This window comes from Piliocolobus tephrosceles, chromosome 2 (genome assembly GCF_002776525.5).
Source record: "Piliocolobus tephrosceles isolate RC106 chromosome 2, ASM277652v3, whole genome shotgun sequence".
Classification (NCBI taxonomy): domain Eukaryota; kingdom Metazoa; phylum Chordata; class Mammalia; order Primates; family Cercopithecidae; genus Piliocolobus; species Piliocolobus tephrosceles.
This window is the reverse complement of record NC_045435.1, coordinates 99,719,741-99,738,252: the sequence shown is the minus strand read 5'-3', so window position 1 is coordinate 99,738,252 and position 18,512 is coordinate 99,719,741. Positions and strand designations below refer to the sequence as shown.

Genomic DNA, 18,512 nt, shown 5'->3' with positions numbered 1-18,512 from the left:
TTTTTTTTGAGATGGAGTCTTGCTCTGTCACCCAGGCTGGAGTGCAGTGGCGGGATCTCGACTTGCTGCAAGCTCCTCCTCCTAGGTTCACACCATTCTCCTGCCTCAGCCTCCAGAGCAGATGGGACTACAGGCGCCCGCCACCACACCCGGTTAATTTTTTGTATTTTAATAGAGACAGGGTTTCACCCTGTTAGCCAGGATGGTCTGGATCTCCTGACCTCGTGATCTGCCCGCCTCAGCCTCCCAAGGTACTGGGATTACAGGTGTGAGCTACCGCGCCCAGCTGATATTTTTAAATAAATACGTATTTTTTCATCAGTTTTAAGTTCTAACATATAGTATTGACAGCTACAGCCTACATAAACAGAAGGAGCTCTTTAGGTTCCTCAGCAATACTTAAGCATGTTGTGATACTACAATGTTGGAGAACAGGTCTACAAGAAGCTGAAGGGGCAGGGAAAGAGAAAGTGGACCTTAGTGTCCAGCGTGGTGTGCACTGTGGCCAGGGAGTAAATGGCGTAGATAATAAAGAAGATGAAATGAATGACAACGAGGAGGTTTGTTCGAGGACTTCAGCCATACCATTAAATCTGACACCTAGCCAGCCAGAAGGGGAAGTTTTATCAACAGTCCTCTGTGTTTCACTTTCTATTTCCCTTCTTACACAATCCCCATTCAGTTTCTAAGCTGACAATGCAGAGAAGATAAATAGGAAGTGAGGGAGAAAGAAAACAGAAACAAGATGGAATGATAAGAAATGAAATGAAAACATAAGGAACAGAGTCTCCATGTCCTGAAAAAGAAAAGATGAGGTGAAAATGCAAACACTTACCCCCACTGGTATAACTGCAGGAGAATCTGGATGGCTTCATCGTACTTTCTGATAGCCAAAGAGAAGTTCCCATTCTTAAGAACCTGGTTGCCAGATTCTTTCAGCAGCTCAGCATAAGCTGTCAGGTCCATCCTGTAAGGAGACAGGGGAGAGGCTTGCTGCCAGACCCGTGCAGGACCTATGTTCGCCTTCCTGTCTGCCTTGCTGAAATCTGGAGGAGTTTTTCACTATGGCCCCACCTACCTTCGAAGGGCACATCTTGGCAACGCCTCTCACCACCAGGAAACCAGGCAGAGTGTCTGACAAGACCATTTCTTTGTCAGTTCTTTTCTATTCTCAAGGGTGGTCAGACCAATTCCATTTATTCAGCATTAATGATCTGGAGGAGGCTGCTTCCATGCATGAGACAACACAAACCTGGTAGGTAGTGAGTGCTATCCCTGTAACTGGCATTATTATTAATCTCATTTACCCATCACCATAGCCCACAGGAAGGCATTGTCCCTACTGTTCAGATGAGGAAACTGAGGCTCAGAGGTTCAAGTCACTTGCCTAAAAATCTGCTAATGGCATTTCCCATTTCTGACCCCAGATCTGACTAATTCCTAGTTTCTGCTCTTGACTACTGTACCACATCATGTATCGGTAAAAACAAAACTCAGCTGATAGTACTTCCACTCTCTGAGAAGATGGGACATGGAGGGGAGATGAAGGCCTCAATATACAAGTGGCTAGGACACAGAACCATAACCTCTGTCTCTCCTGTCCCCCTCCTTTCTTAAAACACTATAAAATAAGCCTTGAAATATTTGTCCTGAGACAGCCATTGCCTACCTACTTGTTTGTGTCCCCCAAGGGCATTTTCCTCTTTCAGGTCATACCCCTATTTTGTTTATTTTTGTAGCCACATGGCCTCGAACATAAGGAGTACTTAAATATCTGGTATAACAGTTTGAATTGCCAGACCCAAAGAAGACACACATTACTGATTTTCTCCAGTGTGCCCTGGGTGGTTGGAGAGAACTGCCTGGCAGCCCTGACCACATGGGGGGCCTTGGTAAGTATGCTGAACAAAGGCAGGAGAGAAGAGCGCCCAGGAAGACCTTAAGAAGCAGCTGCCAAGGAGACAGGGAAAAGGTGGCGGTCAGAGGGGAGGTCCTTTAGGATTGCTTCCTCTCAAGATGGCAGAGGGAAAGGCAAATTGGTAGGGTAGGGTAGGTCTTAAATATGTGGACAGTTTCAGGTGTTCACAGACGACATGTACCTATGGGGTCATAAAACGTATTAGGTGTCTGGATGACCAACACAATTCTTGGATAGATAGTAATTATTAATTTTATCATTTCAAATCCTAGTAAGGGGTCAGAGGGGGAAACAGACCCAAGCACATATAAGTGGTGATTTATTTTAAACTTTGACTTCTTGGGAATGGGGTTTTTGAACTGTACTCCATTTCTTAGGCAGAGCTTTAACAAAATGAGACACACGACTCTTAAGTCAGAACACAAAACTCTACCTATCCTTTTCATTTAGTAATCTCTAAATTGTATGACTACTATTTACACAGAAATGACTAAGAAGAACGTGAAAAACAACATAAAGAACTGATGTACTAGGGAATAAAGATTTCTTTCAAATATTGTCGACCATTTGTCCAATAAATATTCTTTAAGCTGGTCATGGTCAAACAACTGAAACAAGAAAATTATTGTAATAACTGACAAAGACTTCATATCCCTCCTTTATAAACAGCTTTCCACTGCAACAAAAGACCAACATTCTCACCAAAATGTATAAGGGTCCTAAAAAACAATTCACAAAGAAACACCAAGTAATTGATACTACATATATGAAAAGTGGGTAAATAGGATAACCCTCACTAGTGCATAAGTAAATCAAAAATTGAACAACAAAATATCATTGGAAAATAATTTTTAAAATGACACAAAATGTTGGGGACAGTACTTACAGGGGAAATAGAATACATCATCAATAGGTTTAGCCTCATGGACGTTCACCACCTCGAATACGTGGAAATAACTCTAAATGTTCCATAATATATGATGGGTTTAAATCAGTTATAGAAGATCCATATGTTAGAACACCACACAGTTACTTTTAAAATCATGTTGTGGCTGGGCACAGTGGTTCACGCCTAAAATCCCAGCACTTTGGGAGGCTGAGGCGAGCAGACCACCTGAGGTCAGGAGTTCGAGTCCAGCCTGGCCAACATGATGAAACCCCATGTCTTCTAAAAATACAAAAATCAGACAGGTATGGAGGTGCACACCTGTAATGCCAGCTACTCGGGAGGCTAAGGCAGGAGAATCGCTTGAACCCAGGAGGGAGAGGTTGCAGTGAGCCAAGACCACACCACTATATTCCAGTCTGGGTGACAGTGAGACTCCATCTCCAAAAAATAAAATAAAATAAAATCATTTTGTAAAAAGACCCAGTGCGGTTGCTCATGCCCGTAATCCCAGCACTTCAGGGGGCTGATCACCTGAGGCGGACGGATCACCTGAGGTCAGGAGTTCGAGACCAGCATGGCCAACATGGTGAAACCCCATCTTTACTAAAACTGCAGAAATTAGCCAGGCATAGTGGTGAGAACCTGTAATCTCAGCTTTTCAGGAGACTGAGACAGGAGAATTGCCTGAACCCAGGAGGCAGAGGTTGCAGTGAGCCAAGGTCATGCCACTGTCCTCCAGCCTGGGTGACAAGAGCAAACTCCATCTGAAAAAAAAAAAAAAAATTGTGTTGTAAAAGAACATTTAATGACAGAGTAAGTTAGTAAATGAAAAACATAGGCCTATAGCGTTGAAAAGGCATATAATCCCAAATTGTTTTAAATACATAAAATGTATTGAAACTATGCCACAATGTTAAAAGCCAAACCATTGGGATTTGGCAGAATTTTCATTTTCCTCCTTGTTTTTCTGAATTTCCAATCACTCTACAATGTACCCCCTTACTAATCAGACCATAAATGTTATCAAACAGATTTTAAGTGTTTAACTGAAGAATTCAAACACAAGATGTTTCCACTGTATTTACAAATACAAAAAAACTCTTCATTTCAAGATTATTTTTCATACTCCTCTAGAAACCAACAGTCAGCTCTTAATGTTATGTGGGCAAACAACAAAGGTATTCACCCACCTATGTTTCTGCTTTTTCTTGATACAATCACATCAAAGGTGAAAGGAGGAATGCCAATGATACGGAAGGCTTTTTTCTTCCTAATAAGATTCATTGAGAGTTACATTCTCATTACATGTAAGAACGCTTTATGTCTCTATAACAGTATACAGATGGCTCAGTTGTTGGGTCTTTAAAAAAAAAAATTGACCAATTCATGATTTATTTATAAGATGAAATTATTAAATAAAAGTGGTAATAATTTACCGTAATGACAATACTCTTCATAGTTAATATCTCCTAAGTACCTACCATGTGCTTTACATCACTGTATCTTTTCATTCTTATAAGAAGCCTCGGCCAGGCACAGTGGCTCACACCTGTAATCCCAACACTTTGGGAGGCCAAGGCAGGCAGATCACCTGAGGTCAGGAGTTCGAGACCAGCCTGGCCAACATGGTAAAACCCCTGTCTCTACTAAAAATACAAACATTAGCCAGGCATGGTGGCACATGCCTATAGCCCCAGCTACTCAGGAAGCTGAGGCACGAGAATTGCTTAAGCCCAGGAGATGCAGGTTGTAGTGAGCTGAGATCAAGCCATTGCACTCCAGCCTGGACAACAGAGTGAGACTGTCAAAAAAAAACACAAAAAAGTGCTATAAGGTCAGCATGACTGTGTCTCTATTTTGCACATAGGCGAAGTGAAGCAAAGACAGGTTAAGTCACTTCCCACTTGCCACAGTCACACTGAAATTGGTAATGTGAGAATTCCAACCTAGGTGGCCTCACTTTAAGAGCTAAACTACACTCTGAAGGGCCAAGACAGAGGTTAAAAGATCAGCACCCAGTAAAATCACTAGGGTATGTGATATTTTGGCTTGGCACTGAGCACTCCACCCTGCACTTTCAGTTTCATTAATGGTGTAAAAGCTACAAAATACTTAAGGACAGTTACACAGCTGCCTGGCTGGCTTTCAGAAATTTTCACTATGTCTCTATGAGAATTCAAACTGTACTTGTTGGAAGCTGTCACAGGCTGCTGAGCTACACATGAGGAAGAAGATGCAAGAAAAATGCAAATGCACTGAGTAGATTTTGAAACAAGGAAGTCTGAAACAGAGCAGATCCAAGTGGTTGTGGTTTTTATGACTCATTGTGTATACATACACACATGAAGTTCTGTAAGTGACGCACAGGATTAGAGCAAAGAGCAGACTGGCAACACGGATGGCATATGGGGGAGTTATTACTGAAATGGGCAGAGAGGATGGCTTTCCTTTCATACATTATCAGGGTACTACTTGAATTCTTGACAACAAATGTGTCTACTTTTTTAATTTTATTTTTTGGGGTTTTTTGTTTGCTTGCTTGCTTTTTTTGTTTAGGGTTGCCAAAAGAGCCCAAAAGCAGTCAATGATCCAAGATTAACTCTGGAATGCTGGCAGTAGCAACAGATCCAAGACGAAGCTAGAAAGAGTATCTCTTTTTTTGCGTGAGATGGAGTCTCACTCTGTCGCCCAGGCTGGAGTGCAGTGGCATGATCTCGGTTTACTGCAAACTCCACCCCTCGGGTTCAAGCCATTCTCCTGCCTCAGCTTCCTGAGTAGCTGGGATTACAGGCATGCACCACTATGCCCGGCTAACTTTGTATTTTTAGTAGAAATGGGGTTTCCCCATGTTGGCCAGGCTGGTCTCGAACTCCTGACCTCAAGTGATCCACCCGCCTCGGTATCCCAAAGTGCTAGGATTATAGGCTTGAGCCACCGTGCCTTTCCTTTTCCTTCTATCTTTTTATCTTCCTTTCTTGACTGCTTGCTCGCTTGCTTGCTTTCTTACTTGCTTTCTCTCTTTCTCTTTCTTTCTCTCCTCTCTTCTCTTTCTCTCTTAAAAGTGACTCTTCCCTCTTCCCCACAGGAAGGGTGCCACAGACAGTAAAGGATAAAAATCCAAAGTCAGAATACATCCTGGGGACTTCAGTGTGTGTGTGTGCTTTTTTTTTTTTCTTCTTCTTCTTCTTGGGGAAAGGGGTACAAATGTGGGAAGAGAAGAACAGGACTTTTTTTAAGAAGCTCACCCAAAATCTTTCATAAAGCCCCTGGAAAAGTATGAGATGCTGTGCCCAAGTCTTCCATACCCAGGGCATTTAAATAGGACAAGACCAGAACACCTTGCCACAACCCCCCTCAGCTGTCTCACCATCCTGCCTCCACCGGCCAAAGCCCAGACAAGTGGCCTGCACTAAACCTAGGGCATTATCAGTGCAACTTATCCCCTTTGCCTGTCAGCTTTAAGTTATTCCTCCTGTATTTACAGCCTCAATTACACCCAACTACAGGCACACCAAAGATGGTATTTCTAAAACCAGTTGACTAGCCCAGCTCCGAACTGTTTTTGTAAAATTTGTAGCCTAAAAGTCATTATGACACCAAAAAGTAAACTCCATAAGGAATTATCTCCCTCCCCAATATGTGGGGTCTCTTGACTGCTTTTGGGTCCTTTTTTTTTTTTTTTTTTTTTTTTTTTTTTTTTTTTTTGGAGACAGAGTCTCACTCTGTCTCCCAGGCTGCAGTGCAACGGTGCAATTTTGGCTCACAGGAAACTCCATCTCCCGCGTTCAAGAAAGTCTCCTGCCTCAGCCTCCTGAGTAGCTCGGATTACAGGCGCACACCACCATGCCAAGCTGATATTTTTATTTTTAGTAAAGACAGGGTTTTCACCATATTGGCCACGCTGGTCTTGAACTCCTGAGCTCGGGTGATCGCTCAGGTGATCCCTCGGTCTTCCAAAGTGCTGGGATTACAGGCATGAGCCACTATACCCAGCTGGTTTCTTCTTCTTCTTTTTTAATAAATTTTATTGAGGTACAATTTACATATGATAAAATTCACCCGTTTTAAGTGTTCAATTCATTTAACAAATTTACAGTCATGTAACCACAACCACAGACGTGATATAGAACACCCCCAATCCCCCACCCCCAGCTCCTGGCAATATTTTTCTAGATTATTTATTTATTTGTTTGTTTGTTTGTTTTGAGACCGAGTTTTCACTCTTGTCACCCAGGCTGGAGTGCAATGGCACAATCTCGGCTCACTGCAACCTCTGCCTCGTGGGTTCAAGCCATTCTCTTCCCTCAGTCTCCCTAGTAGCTGGTATTACAGGTGCCTGCCACCACACCCAGCTAATTTTTGTATTTTTAGTAGAGACAGGGTTTCACCATGTTGGCCAGGTTGGTCTCAAACTCCTGACTTCAGGTGATCCACTCGCCTCAGCCTCCCAAAGTGCTGGGATTACAGGCGTGAGCCACCATGCCGGGCCTATTTTATTTTATTTTTTCTTTGTTTGTTTTTGTTTTTACAAACAAAGCAAAGAGTCTTTTCTGTTGCCCAGAAAAGACAGACTTTTCTGAGAAGAAGTCTGTCTCTGTCGCCCAGGCTGGAGTGCAGTGGCCTGATCTCCGCTGACTGCAAGCTCCGCCTCCCGGGGGGTCACACCATTCTCCAGCCTCAGCCTCCCGAGTAGCTGGGACTACAGGCGCCTGCCGCCTCACCTGGCTAATTTTTTGTATTTTTAGTAGAGACAGGGTTTCATTGTGTTAGCCAGGATGGTCTAAATCTCCTGACCTCATGATCTGCCCGCCTTGGCCTCCCAAAGTCCTCGGATTACAGGTGTGAGCCACCGCGCCTGGCTTACCTATTTTATTTCTTAAATTGACATATTAGTAATGTACATATTCATAGTGATGTTTCGATACATATAATGTATAGTGATCAGATCAGGGTATGTAGCATATCCATCATCTCATTTATTATTTCTTTGTGTTTGGAATGTTCAATATCCTCCTTCTAGCTATTTGAACTATATGTTATTGGTAACTACAGTCATCCTACAGTGATAAAGAACTGTTTTTAATTTTCATACACCCGACACAAATGTGCCTTCCCACTGGATCTGAACTTTCAGCACACCCCAGTCCTATTGTTCACATAGCATCTATCCTATGCTGGGCACTGTGCTAGGGATCAGGAGTCTGATGGTGAAAGGATGGCCACTATCCCCACCTTCCAGAAGTTTACTGTCTGTTAGGGAGATGAACATTAAGTACATCAATAATCACACAAATTCTCTTATGAAGAAAAAGTATAGGGTATAAGAAAGCCTGTAACAGGAGATCACAGCTTAGATCACAGGGATCAAGGCAAGTCTGTTGGAATTGACATTTAAGACAAGATCTAAATAGTGAGCACTTAGCCCAGTGAAGAGAAGTGTCCAGGCCATGGAAACAGCACATGCAAAAGCTCTGAGCTTCACAGTTCAAGAACTGCCAGGTGAGTAGGATGCAAAAGTAAAGCTAAAAGAGTAGGTGATTGCTGCAGTAAGTAGATGATGGATCTTAAAGGCCATCAGAAGTTCTTGGAATTCATCTAAATGCAACTGGGAAAGCAGCATTGTCTATGACAACTTTTTGTGATAATGCAAATGTTCAATTTTATACTAAACAATACAGAAGCCACTAGCCACACATGGGTACTGTACATTTGAAATATGGCTAGTACAAATGAAGAACTCAATTTCAAAACTAACTTAATTTTAATTAACTTTGCTAGACATAGTCACATATGGCTAGTGGCTACCATATTGAACAGCAAAGCATTAGAGGGTTTTAGGTTGGGGATTAACAAGATCCAGTTGGGCCTGGCACAGTGGCTCACATCTGTAATCCCAGCACTTTGGGAGGCCAAGGCGGACAGATCACGAGGTCAGGAGTTCAAGACCAGCTTGGCCATCATGGTGAAATTCCGTCTCTCCTTTAAAAATACATATTACCGGGCGTGGTGGCACGTGCCTGTAATCCCAGCTACTCGGGAGACTGAGGCAGGAGAATTGCTTGAACCCAGGAGGCAGAGGTTGCAGTGAGCCAAGATCGTGCCACTACATTCCAGCCTGGGTGACAGAGCAAGACTCTGTCTCAAAAACTGAAATAAAATTTAAAAAACAAGATCCAATGGATACTTCCGGATCATCCTGGCTGCAGGCAAGATGGAGAGAAATGGGCCAATGTAAAATGAATGCAGAATGAGCAGCCAATAAGAGTTCCTGATGAATTCCATGGGCGTGAGAGTGGAGGGCAGAAGAAATCAACTCCAAGGCTTTTAGCCAAACTTTACTTTGCATTATAGAAACAGGGGCTTTGGTTTCAAATATAAATGTATGTTTTTTTGCTTGTTTTCTTTTAACAGACGGAGTCTTGCTCTGTTACCCAGGCTAGAATGCAGCAGTGCAATCTTGGCTCATTGCAACTTCCACCTACCAGGTTCAAAAGATTCTCCTGCCTCAGCCTCCCAAGTAGCTAGGATTACAGATGGACGCCACCACGCCTGACTAATTCTTTTATTTTTAGTAGAGCTGGAGTTTCACCATGTTGGCCAGGCTTGTCTCGAACTCCTGACCTCAAATGACCTGTCCACCTCGGCCTCCCAAAGTGCTGGGATCACAAGTATGAGCCACTGTGCCCAGCCAAATGCATGTGATATTGGATTTTCTTTTATACAAATACATACACACACGTGCACACACACACACAGGTTAGCTCCCTGAGTATAACTATTATGATACCACTGCATCTAATGGGGCAAAGTATACGCTCTATAAAGCACACAAATTTGGGAAATACACAAAAGCCTCGAATGGATACCTTAAAACTGTCAAAGATGAACCAAATGGAAATATATTCTATATGTTTTCCTTGAAATGGGAAAAAAAGAAATATATTCTATAGGACAATACACGTTATGAGCTACATATGGCATCATCAACCCATTAAAGTGTTTCAGCAACAGCAGCAGGGGAGGGAGGAGGCAGGAGACACAGAGAACAAATCTCCCCTCTAAAAGAGAGGTCATCCCCATACGAGGACCAGGAAAAGAGGTGAACTTCTTTCTTTCTTCTTGTGTATTTATCTGTTTGTATAAGGGAGGGCAGGAGATGTTGGAAGTTTGGTGGGAGCAGAGAGGGGAGAGTTTAAGATTTTCTCCAAGTACCATTTCTTTCATTACCAAGTATTTAGTAAACTTGGTGCTACCTCTATATGTATTAATCTGGAATTGGTTTTCCCTATAGCATACATTCTCAATGGGGCAATATTGCCCCCAAAGGAAGGAAAATGGGTTATTGGGGAGTAAAAATGTTTATTATTTTCATGTACAAAGCACAGATATACATACAATACCAAAAAAAAAAAAGGATATATAGATTATCCGTGGTATTTAAATGTCATGGGGTGTGGGAAGCTAGATTAGTTAAAAGTCTCAAAAGGTTGGAAGGAGCTATAATGAAAAAATACTTGAGTAACACTACCCTAGAGGAAATTGAGGGATGGAGGAAAGGGTGTTAAAAGTAAACAAAATATCTACTGATGAATGTATAAACAAAATGTGGCATATACATACAATGGAATACTATTTAACCTTAGAAAGGAAGGAAATGCTGACACAAGATACAACACGGATGAACCTTCTGGGCATTATGCTAAGTGAAATAAGGCAGTGACCAAAAAACAAGTATTTTACGATTCCACTTACATGAGCTACTTAAAGTAGTCAATTTCATAGTTACCAGGGACTGTGAGGAAGGAGAAATGGGAAGTTGTTGTCTAATGAATATGGAGTTTCAGTTTTGCAAATGAAAAAGTTCCAGAAATCGTTTGCACAATATGAATGTACTTAACACTACTGAACTGTACACTTAAAAAGCATTAAGATGGCAAATTATGTTTTGTGGTTTTTTACCACAGTTAAAATTTGTTTTAAGTAAAAAGAAAATAAAAACCCAGAAAGGAAAAAAAAGAAAGAAACACCAATGTAAACGAATATGTCCTGGACTTGTATTTGTACTCCAAGTTTGACAGAAACATTACTGATTTTTGGCCGGGCGCGGTGGCTCAAGCCTGTAATCCCAGCGCTTTGGGAGGCTGAGACGGGCGGATCATGAGGTCAGGAGATCGAGACCATCCTGGCTAACCCGGTGAAACCCCATCTCTACTAAAAAATACAAAAAATTAGCCGGGCGAGGTGGCGGGCGCTGGTAGTCCCAGCTACTCAGGAGGCTGAGGCAGGAGAATGGCGTAAACCTGGGAGGCGGAGCTTGCAGTGAGCTGAGATCCGGCCACTGCACTCCAGCCTGGGCGACAGAGAGAGACTCCGTCTCCAAAAAAAAAAAAAAAAAAGACAGAAACATTACTGATTTTCCTTACGCATACTATGTTACAACATGATACCCAAAAGATACCCAAAAGATGGCAGGATATCAAAGTTTCCCTGGTTTTGTAGTAGTACTGATTTACATGTGAAAGAACACATTCCTCAGCCCTGGGCCCAGTACAAACATATATCTCAACCTCCTGGGCCCAACACAGACACATTCACACAATTCACACATTCCTCAGCCCTGGGCCCAGTACAAATACATTCCTCCATATATCTCAACTTCCTGGGCCCAGTACAAACACACCATATATCTCAATTTCCTGGGCCCAGTACAAACACACCGTATATCTCAACTTCCTGGGCCCAGTACAAACACACCATATATCTCAACTTTGGAAAAACACCACCTGGAGAGACCCCCAGTAAGGTCACAACCGTTTACGGCTTTACTGAAAGCACGGGAACCAATAGAAAACTGCTAAAGGTATAACTTAAAATGTTAACCAATTGCAATGCTGTAACCAAAAGAATTCCCTTGTTCCTCTATAACCTTACATATCCTGTTTACATCAGGCTATAAAAAGCAAGCACATGCATCGTTCGGGGCCCTCTTGTACGTTGAGGAATGGAGGGACCAAGTTCGAACTTGCAGTAAAGATCCTTGCTGCTTGGCTTTGACTCTGGACTCTGGTGGTCTTCTTTGGGGAATAAACGGTCTCAGCATAACATCTGCGGGCTCGTCTGGGATTCCCCAAGCCCACCAGACCCCTGGTCAACGGATCTACCAGGATCGATCTGCTGATAGGTGAGCCGGCTCGTCTCTGTTTGTCTGTCTGTGTCTGTTCTGAACCTGTATCTGTGACTCGCGAGGTCTGAAACTGAAGCTGACGCAGTCCTGGCGGACGTGCTATAGGACGGCCAGCAGAGGCCAGTGGGAGACGTCCCCCGGCTCTCGCCTGATTTAGATTTCTATGTGAACTGATTCTGACCCGGGCTTCCGGAGCGCGCTTGCGGCTAGATATTATTGATACTCCAGTTTTCCTTTGCAGGAATTCTAACCCATATTCTTTTGCAGGAAGAGACTACAAACTATTACAGAATGGGTAATACCCAGAGCACACCCCTGTCTCTCCTTATAAATAATTTCAAGGATGTTAGGGCGAGGGGCCATGATCTTAGTATGGAAATCAAAAGGGGAAAGCTAATTACTCTGTGCCGTCCGAATGGCCCGCCTTTAATGTAGGCTGGCCACCCGAAGGGACATTCTGTCTTCCTGTCATCACTAGAGTGAAGTCCAAGGTTTTCCTACATGGGCGTGCTGGCCACCCGGATCATATCCCATATATCCTCATATGGCAGGACCTTGTTGAGAACTCGCCCCCTTGGCTGTCCCCTTTCCTATTAGCCCCTGAACCCTGTAAGGCACTGGTTGCTCGGCCGCTAAAATCCAAGCAACCGACTGCCCCCCCCATCCTGTTCTACCTGATAGCGGGGAACCACTGTCCACAGAACCCCCTCCGTACCCCTCCGGGCCCCAGGCCCCAGCCCCCTGGGCTGAGCCGCAGGGAGGGGCCGGCGGACGGGAGGCGGCCAGCACACCCGAGCCCACTGAGAGTGAAAGTAACTCTGAAGGGCCGGCGGGGCGGATGTGAGGGCGTACTTTGCGGGTTAGCCCCCCCCAGCCGCCTGACTCCACAGTGGCTCTACCCCTTCGGGAAATAGGACCCCCAGATGACACAGGAATCCCCAGGCTCCAGTACTGGCCATTCTCCACCAGTGATCTGTATAACTGGAAGACTCAGAATGCCCGGTTTTCAGACAACCCCAAAGATTTAATGGCTTTACTGGATAGTGTCATGTTCACCCACCAGCCCACTTGGGATGATTGTCAGCAGCTCCTCCGAATCTTGTTCACAACGGAGGAGTGAGAGAGAATACAGGTAGAAGCTAGAAAGCTGGTCCCAGGGGACGACGGTCAACCGACTGCCAACCCTGACCTCATAAATGCGACTTTTCCTCTGACCAGACCGGCGTGGGACTACAACACGGCAGAAGGTAGGGGACGGCTACACCTTTATCGCCAGACTCTAATGGCGGGTCTCCGGGCAGCTGCTCGCAAGCCCACTAATTTGGCTAAAGTATACTCTGTTCTGCAGGGAATGACAGAAAGCCCAGCTAACTACTTAGAAAGATTAATGGAAGCTTTTAGACAGTACACCCCCATAGACCCAGAAGCTCCAGGAAGTCAGGCAGCTGTTGTAATGTCTTTTGTAAATCAGGCGGCCCCAGACATTAAAAAGAAACTCCAGAAATTAGAAGACTTAGAGGGAAAACAGATTCAGGACCTTCTTCAGATAGCCCAGCGAGTTTACAATAATAGGGATACTCCAGAGGAAAAGCAATTTAAGGCCACTGAAAAAATGACCAAGGTCCTGGCAGCAGTAGTACAGAAAGAGCATCTACAGCCAGAGAACACCCAACCTAGGCGGTCCCCCAGACATGATAATCTGAGCAAAGACCAATGTGCCTACTGTAAGGAGGCTGGCCACTGGGTAAAAGACTGCCCCAAAAAGAAACAATGGGGACAGGGACCCCCTAGGCCTACACCCGTACTAGTCACTCAAGACGAAGACTAGGGAAGACAGGGTTCGGACCTCTTCCCCGAACCTAGGGTAACTTTGCAAGTGGAGGGGTCCCCAGTTCAGTTCTTGGTCGATACAGGAGCACAGCACTCGGTCCTAGTTAAAACTAATGGAAAATTATCCTCCAAGTCCTCGTGGGTACAAGGGGCCACAGGGATTAAGAAATACCCCTGGACGACTCACAGAACAGTAAACCTCGGAGCCAGGAATGTAACCCATTCTTTCCTGGTCATCCCTGAGAGCCCCTGTCCCCTATTAGGGAGAGACCTGATAACTAAAATGGGAGCACAGATTCATTTCCTCCCTGAGGGGCCTGTCGTGACCAACTCCCAAAATCAACCCGTGTCCATCCTGACTATAACCCTAGAAGATGAGTACCAGCTCCACCAGGAGCCAGCAGCCCCTGACCAGGACATAGCAACCTGGCTCCAGCAATATCCAGGAGCTTGGGCGGAAACAGGGGGCTTAGGACTAGCGAAACACCGTCCTGCCTTGTTTGTTGAACTCAAGCCTGGGACAGACCCTGTTCGGGTACGCCAATACCCGATGACCCTAGAGGCCAAAGAAGGGATTGCACCACATATTCGCCGGCTCCTCAACCAAGGGGTCCTCCGCCCATGTCACTCGCCCTGGAATACTCCATTATTGCCAGTACGGAAACCTAACAGCGGAGAGTACAGACCTGTACAAGACTGGAGAGAAGTGAATAAGAGGGTTATGGACATACATCCAACTGTGCCTAACCCGTACACCCTCCTGAGTACCCTAAACCCTAAACATCAATGGTACACTGTTTTAGATTTGAAAGATGCTTTCTTCAGTTTGCCTTTAGCCCCTCAGAGCCAAAAGCTCTTCGCCTTCGAGTGGACTGACCCTAAGAGGGGCATAAGTGGCCAACTGACATGGACCAGACTGCTGCAGGGATTCAAAAACTCTTCTACCCTGTTCGATGAGGCCCTCCATGAAGACCTGGGTGAGTACCGGCGCAAACACCCTGAAATAACCTTACTACAGTATGTTGATGACCTCCTGATTGCTGCTGAGACCCAAGAAGCTTGTATCCAAGGGACCAAGGGTCTCTTACGAGCTCTAGGGGATCTGGGCTACCGAGCCTCGGCAAAGAAAGCTCAAATCTGTAAACCAGAAGTAACATATCTGGGGTACCTGCTAAGAGGAGGGCAACGCTGGTTAACAGACGCCTGGAAGCAGACTGTTCTGCAGATCCCCAGGCCACAATCCACCCGACAAGTAAGGGAATTCCTGGGATCAGCGGGATTTTGTAGACTATGGATCCCTGGGTTCGCAGAGATGGCTAAACCCTTGTATCAGGCAACACGGGGACAACAGCCATTTAATTGGACAGAAGAAGCCGAGTCGGCTTTCCAACAGATCACAACCGCCCTACTCTCTGCGCCTGCCCTGGGACTACCTGATGTCACCAAGCCCTTCCACTTATACGTGGACAAGAGCAAGGGTGTCGCCAAGGCAGTGCTAACTCAGAACTTAGGCCCCTGGTGGAGGCCAGTTGCCTACCTGTCAAAGAAATTAGACCCAGTGGCTGCCGGGTGGCCCCCTTGTCTCCGAATGATTGCAGCCACGGCCCTGATGGTACAAGATGCTGATAAACTTGTCATGGGTCAAGAATTACGGGTCGGTACCCCACATGCCATCGAGGGTGTACTCAAACAGCCACCTAATCGATGGATAAGTAACCCCCGGCTCACCCACTACCAAGGACTACTACTAAACCCCCTCAGGATAACTTTTCTGCCCCCAACAACCTTAAACCCTGCCTCGCTGCTGCCCAACCCGGACCTGGACGCCCCGCTCCATGATTGCACCGAGATACTAGCTCAGGTGCACGGAGTTCGAGAGGACCTGCAGGACCGCCCACTTCCTGACGCTGACCTCGTTTGGTTCACCGATGGGAGCAGCTTCATACACCAAGGCCAGAGGTATGCTGGAGCAGCAGTGACTTCAGAGACTGAGGTAATCTGGGCGGAACCCCTGCCCCCGGGGACATCGGCCCAGAAGGCCGAACTGATAGCGCTCACCCAAGGTCTTACCTTAGGGGCAGGGAAGAAACTGACAGTCTTACCTTGGGGGCAGGGAAGAAACTGACATATATGACACAGACAGCCGATATGCTTTTGCTACGGCGCACATACATGGGGCCATTTACAGGGAGCGAGGGTTACTAACGGCTGAAGGAAAAGAGATAAAAAACAAGCAAGAGATCCTAGCCCTGTTAACAGCCCTATGGAGACCAGAAAAACTGGCTATTGCACATTGCCCAGGGCATCAGAAACCAACCACTCCAATTGCTCAAGGCAACTTTCTGGCAGACCAAACTGCAAGGAGTGTGGCAAAGGCTCCCAGCCAACTCCTTGCACTCCAACTGCCCGATCCGGGCCCCCGGGACTTGCCATATCTCCCTGATTATTCAGAACAAGATCTCCAGTGGATCGACAAACTTCCCCTGAAACAGATCCAGAATGGGTGGTGGACTGATACTAATGACCAAACTATCCTACCAGAAAAATTAGGACAAGTGTTGGAACGCATCCACCGAACCACCCACCTGGGTGCCCGGCGGATGATAGACCTGATCAGATGCTCCAAGCTCAAGATCAGACATATAGCCGAGACGGCCAGCAGCATCGTAACAAGTTGCAAAGTCTGCCAGCTTAACAACGCCTATCCCCAATCCCAGGGTGCAACGGGAACAAGGCTCAGGGGAACCAGGCCCGGTATCTACTGGGAAGTAGATTTTACTGAGATAAAGCCAGGAAAATACAGGTATCGGTACTTACTTGTCTTTGTAGATACCTTTTCAGGGTGGATTGAAGCATTCCCAACCAAAAGAGAAACCGCTCAGGTTGTAGCAAAGAAAATTCTGGAAGACATCCTCCCCAGGTATGGCTTCCCCGTCCAGATAGGGTCAGATAATGGGCCAGCCTTCATTGCTAAAGTAAGTCAGGATTTGGCTTCCATCCTTGGGGCAAATTGGAAACTACATTGCGCTTATAGGCCCCAAAGTTCAGGACAGGTAGAGAGGATGAATCGGACCTTAAAAGAGACCTTAACTAAATTGACTATGGAGACTGGCGCTAATTGGGTGGTCCTTCTCCCCTACGCTCTGTTCCGGGCCCGTAACACCCCTTACAGACTGGGCCTTACCCCTTATGAAATCATGTATGGCAGACCCCCACCCCTGGTTCCCAGCCTAAAACATGATCTGCTCAAATCTGAAACAGAAAATGTCTCTGAACTCTTATTTTCCCTACAAGCCTTGCAGAAAATTCATCAGGAAATCTGGCCCAAGCTGAAGGAACTATATGAGACCGGTCCCCCACCGACACCCCATCCGTACCAGCCGGGAGACTGGGTCCTGGTTAAGCGACACCGACAAGAGACCTTAGAACCCAGGTGGAAGGGACCACTCCAGGTACTCCTAACCACACCCACCGCCCTGAAGGTAGAAGGCATCGCGTCGTGGATCCACTACACCCACGTCAAACCAGTGGACCCGACCTCTGACCTTCTTGGACCAATCACGGCAGCGACTGAAGCACCGACCACGTGGACTGTGGACAGAGCTAAGAACAACCCCTTAAAACTCACCCTGCGCCGGCAGCATAGCTCACTGCAAACATGCAGCTAGGTAGTCTAACCCTAACGTTAGTCGCCCTAGTGGCCACTGGGGCAAACACAAAACCAGTGCCTAATCCCTTTGTCTGGAGATTCTGGCTTTATGAAAACCGAACCCACCCTGGGCAACCTCATAAGCCCAGGAAATTATTGGCCAGTGCTGATTGCCCCTCCTCAAGGTGCAGTGACCCAATTTTGCTAAATTTTACTGGTTTTCAGATAGCCGAACCAAAGGTGCCAATGATATGTTTTGAGTTTGATCAGACTAAATACAATTGTAAACACTATTGGTGGCACCAAAATTCAGGCTGCCCCTACAGTTACTGTAGAATGCACTCAGTCAGAGGGTGGCACGAGCGATCCGGGTGGAACTTCTACCAGCAGGGTAGAGGCGGCATCTATACTTGGATAGTTAAGGACCCTTGGACCTCCCACTGGACCACGCCTCAACATGGGGCTGTATACTATTCCTCTTCCTCCACGTGGCCTAGCAGTCACCTCTATCTGTGGCGTGGCCTAGTTCAAGTATGGCCCCTGGTCCATGGGGATATCCAACAACAGGAAGACAGACTAACACAAGAGTTACGTCCTTTCTCCTGGTTAGAATTATTACAAGAAGGATTCGAACTTGCTAACCTTACAGGACTTCACAGCTTGTCTGGCTGCTTTCTGTGTGCCACCCTAGGGCGTCCACCGCTAACCGCTGTCCCTCTGCCATGGGAATCCTCTACCCAAACTAACAACCTTCAGAATCTCACAAATGCCCCTATTCTTAATGTGCCACTGTACCTGAACCCCAGTCAGGAGAAGTTTCCCTACTGTTTTTCAGGCACCAACTCCAGCCTCTGCAACATCACTGTAACACCCCCTAACACCAACCTGAGGGCCCCGCCGGGCATATTCTTTTGGTGTAATGGAACATTATCTAAGAACCTATCTGGTCCCTCTGTTACCAACCGTGTCTTCCTGTCACATTAGTTCCCCGGTTAACTCTCCTAACTGCCGGCAAGTTCCTGGGGTACACCGGTAACTGGAC

The 18,512-nt window shown here is 45.9% G+C and overlaps 1 protein-coding gene across 2 annotated transcripts in view; it reads right to left on the bottom strand.

Moving 5' to 3' along the window:
* Nucleotides 1-18,512, bottom strand: part of TRANK1 (tetratricopeptide repeat and ankyrin repeat containing 1) — a 128,693-nt gene that overhangs the window by 82,245 nt on the left and 27,936 nt on the right. For both annotated transcript variants that reach the window (XM_026454883.1, XM_026454884.1), the window contains exon 2: nt 836-967. In XM_026454883.1, the coding sequence (XP_026310668.1) occupies nt 836-967 (132 nt within the window). The remainder of the gene's footprint in view (nt 1-835; nt 968-18,512) is intronic.